General features: G+C 43.6%; 1 protein-coding gene across 1 annotated transcript; it reads left to right on the forward strand.

The window, feature by feature from the left end:
• Positions 1–6: 6 nt before the first annotated feature.
• Positions 7–3,413, forward strand: LOC116379913 (protein NDRG3-like). The gene is made up of 7 exons (XM_031841871.1): positions 7–1,838; positions 1,968–2,088; positions 2,457–2,519; positions 2,641–2,701; positions 2,799–2,885; positions 3,024–3,080; positions 3,162–3,413. Exons 1-7 carry the CDS (start codon positions 1,595–1,597, stop codon positions 3,267–3,269), a joined length of 741 nt encoding a protein of 246 aa, XP_031697731.1. The 5' UTR covers positions 7–1,594; the 3' UTR covers positions 3,270–3,413.
• The last annotated feature ends 42 nt before the right edge of the window (positions 3,414–3,455 follow it).

Here is a 3,455-nt window from a genome sequence, read left to right on the forward strand (position 1 = left end):
GTCAGTCAGTCAGTCAGTCAGTCAGTCAGTCAGTCAGTCAGTCAGTCGTATTTATGTAGCACCTTTCAAACAATACAATGTAAAGTAGTTTACAAATGATTAACGAGACTGAAACAAGACAAACATTGAGAGAAGAAGAAGAGACTAGTGCACACCGAATTAAGTTAAGAAAAATAAATAAATAAATAAAATGCAACACAGAATACATTGATAACAACATTGGTAAAACAGTAGAAAAGTCAAATTATAAAATGTATACAAACTACAACCACAGCATAAACAGCCAGTAGAGAGTGTATAAAACCAGACGTAACATAAAGTAGTCGTAGTGAAGACGTGATGAAACCAGTGGTGGAAGAAGGTCTAACAGGTGATTGGCTGTTTACACCTTAAGACCTTTCTCCTCTCAGCCAATGGCTGCAGAGATTACCTCTCCACTGAGCTGCAGGACAGATGACCTCAATCTCTTTCTTCTGTCTCTGCTGAACTCTTCCATATGTTCTCTCTGTCCATCTCTCTGTTTATCAATCCTTGTGTCTCTCCTCTTCCTCTCCTCCTCCTCATCTGTCAGGATGTCTGACTCTCTGGATTTGCACCAGATCTCCTGTTCTTTAGGAGTTGGGGTGGTGAGTTTAGCCAGTTAGCTTCTCATTCATTAGCCCGAGTCACGCTTCACCAGCTCAAGCAGCTCTCACAGGGGTCGGCCTGTTAGCGCGTTAGCTCGTTAGTTAGCCTGGTCATCTCTTTGCTGACCTGCTGTTAGCTGGTTTACTTTCATGTGTTGCGCTTGAGTTGTATGATGGAGAGACAATAAACAGTCAAAGTTTATTCATAATGCTTTCCATTAAAGCACGTTTCATCCCCAGAGAAAGATGTAAGAAGTGTTTTGTTTTGTACCAATTTAAAGATATTTTACAAAAGAGAAGGAAAAAGAAAGAACACAACAAAGTGGGGAATGCATTTTCTTACCGTCTTAATGTCCAAAATGTCCTTTAGATTTGTTTAATAAGTCAAACAACCAGGGACGTTTTACAGGAATGAACACGTTCCATACAAACATGTTCAGGTAGGAAATGTGGTAACGAACTACCTGTGTCAACATGTTTCCACCTGTAACCAGATGAATGTGTGTTTCATGGTGCGTTCAGGTGCTCCTGGGATGGTCCCGAGCTTTAAGTCGTAATGTGGAAACAACAAAGGAGATTCATGTTTTCTGAAACTATTTGAAGCTTCAAATTCATGATTTTGTCCCAGAGTTGTTGCTTTAGATTACTAAAATATTGCTCTACCTAATAACTCGCTCTACGTGAACAGCAACGGTTAAAACCTAATGAGCAAAAACACCTGGATTTTCCCAATCGGGAGCAAATTTTTCCCATTATTCCGGCACCACCTGAAGGCACCATAAGCACACGGCCTCAGATCGGTGACCACATGACATCATAAGTGATTTATAAACAAGTTGAACAAGACTGCAACGTCCCATGATGATGATGATGATGATGTGGTGCATTCAAGTGCACATTCATCTGTTTGTTGTTGTGGAAATACAAACATCTGGTAAAACCATTGCTGCTTCAAGCTGTTCTTGTTGATGTTTTGTTTACTCGTGTTAAAATGGACGTTTAGAGTTAGTTCACCCTCGAGCCTCCTGCTGCTGCGTGACAGGATGATGTTCATCTGTTGTTGTTGTTGTTGTTGTTGTTGTTGTTGTTGTTGTTGTTGTGTTCAGGAGCACGACGTGGAGACGTCCCACGGTGTGCTGCACGTCACCATGAGGGGGGCTGCTAAAGGCAACCGACCCACAATCCTCACCTACCACGACATCGGACTGAACCGTGAGTAACACCACAGAGTTACAGAGACAACACACAGCAGACACAATGACTTACTGTGTGTGTGTGTGTGTGTGTGTGTGTGTGTGTGTGTGTGCGTGTGTGTGTGTGTGTGTGTGTGTGTGTGTGTAGATAAGTCTTGTTTTAACAGCCTGTTTAACTACGAGGACATGCAGGAGGTGACGCAGCATTTCTCAGTTCTGCATGTTGATGCTCCAGGACAACAAGAGAATGCTCCAGTGTTCCCCACCGGGTAACACACACACACACACACACACTCCACTGGAGACACAGGAACTGTTGCCACCACAGGCTTAATCGTCGTCAGCCCGATAGCCGATGGGTTTTTAAGGTTGCCCAAATTTTGTCTTTGATCTTGACTTTGATTTTATATTGGCTGAATATTTGAAGCTGCTGCTCAATTAGGCAGATAAATGTGCTAAAGGACGGACAAACTACAGGTAGTTTAGATGCTGTTTGTCAGCTTTGTTCGCAAAATATTGACTATTGATTGGATGTCAAGTTCAGATGGATTAGAATCAAGATGCTGGAATTCAAACCCTCATGTTTACACATGTACACGTGTGTGTGTGTGTGTGTGTTTGTGGTGTGTGTGTACAGGTACCAGTACCCCACCATGGATGAGCTGGCTCAGATGCTGCCGTCTGTCCTGAAACAGCTTCAGTGAGTCCGCGGTCTTCTCTGTGATGCATGATGGGTATTTTAGTAGGAAGAGACGGTTTGTTAGTTCACCCTGATTATGTGTGTGTGTGTGTGTGTGTGTGTGTGTGTGTGTTGTCTTCAGGGTGAAGAGTGTGATTGGTATCGGCGTTGGAGCTGGAGCCTATGTCCTCACCAAACTGTCTGTGAGTATCAACATTTGTTTGTTTGTTGTTTGTATTTAATGTGATGTATTTATTGTTATTTGTTCTGTATTACGTGTGTTCTACGGTTGTGTTTCAGCTGAATGAGCCCACTCTGGTGGAGGGGTTAGTTCTGATTGACGTCGACCCCTGTGCTAAAGGCTGGATGGACTGGGCCGCCTCTAAGGTGTGTCACACACACACACACACACACACACACACACACACACACACACGCACATGCAGTTGAAGTGTCAGCTGAAGTAAAAAGGGATGAAAGCAGTTGAAGTGTCATATTAAAATGTTACGTTTTTGTTTCCTGCAGCTGAGCGGCTGGACGAGTAACCTGGTCGACATGATCATGGGGCACCACTTCAGCACTGTGAGGACAAACGAGAACCATCGCTTCATAAGAACAATTTATCATTCGCCACTGAACCGTTAACTGTGTGTTTGTGTGCAGGACGAGCTAACGGAGAACAAGGAGATCATCCAGACGTACAGACTCCACATCTCTCAGGATGTACCGCTGGACAACCTGGCCATGTTCTACAACAGCTACAGCAGGTAGGACACAGGTAGCTGGTCGGTAGCCATGTTGGCTTTTATGAGGAACTGGTGAGGACGAGTCAACGCTGAGACAGGGAACTAAATATTACATTTACATTATATTATTGTGTCTCAGTGACTAATGGGGACAACGATGTTTTGGTCAAAGCTTCATGTGTTAAAGCTGCATTCTCTCTAGTGTCCACCA

The sequence above is a fragment of the Anarrhichthys ocellatus genome, unplaced genomic scaffold (assembly GCF_004355925.1).
Source record: "Anarrhichthys ocellatus isolate YVR2014 unplaced genomic scaffold, GSC_Weel_1.0 scaffold5507, whole genome shotgun sequence".
Lineage (NCBI taxonomy): Eukaryota > Metazoa > Chordata > Actinopteri > Perciformes > Anarhichadidae > Anarrhichthys > Anarrhichthys ocellatus.

Bases quoted from the DNA above. Each gene is read 5' to 3' on its own strand.
- LOC116379913 (XM_031841871.1), top strand. From the start codon at position 1,595: ATGTTTTGTTTACTCGTGTTAAAATGGACGTTTAGAGTTAGTTCACCC. The intron at 2,886-3,023 runs GTGTGTCACACA...TGTTTCCTGCAG, and splicing joins TGGACTGGGCCGCCTCTAAG to CTGAGCGGCTGGACGAGTAA. The intron at 3,081-3,161 runs GTGAGGACAAAC...GTTTGTGTGCAG, and splicing joins TGGGGCACCACTTCAGCACT to GACGAGCTAACGGAGAACAA.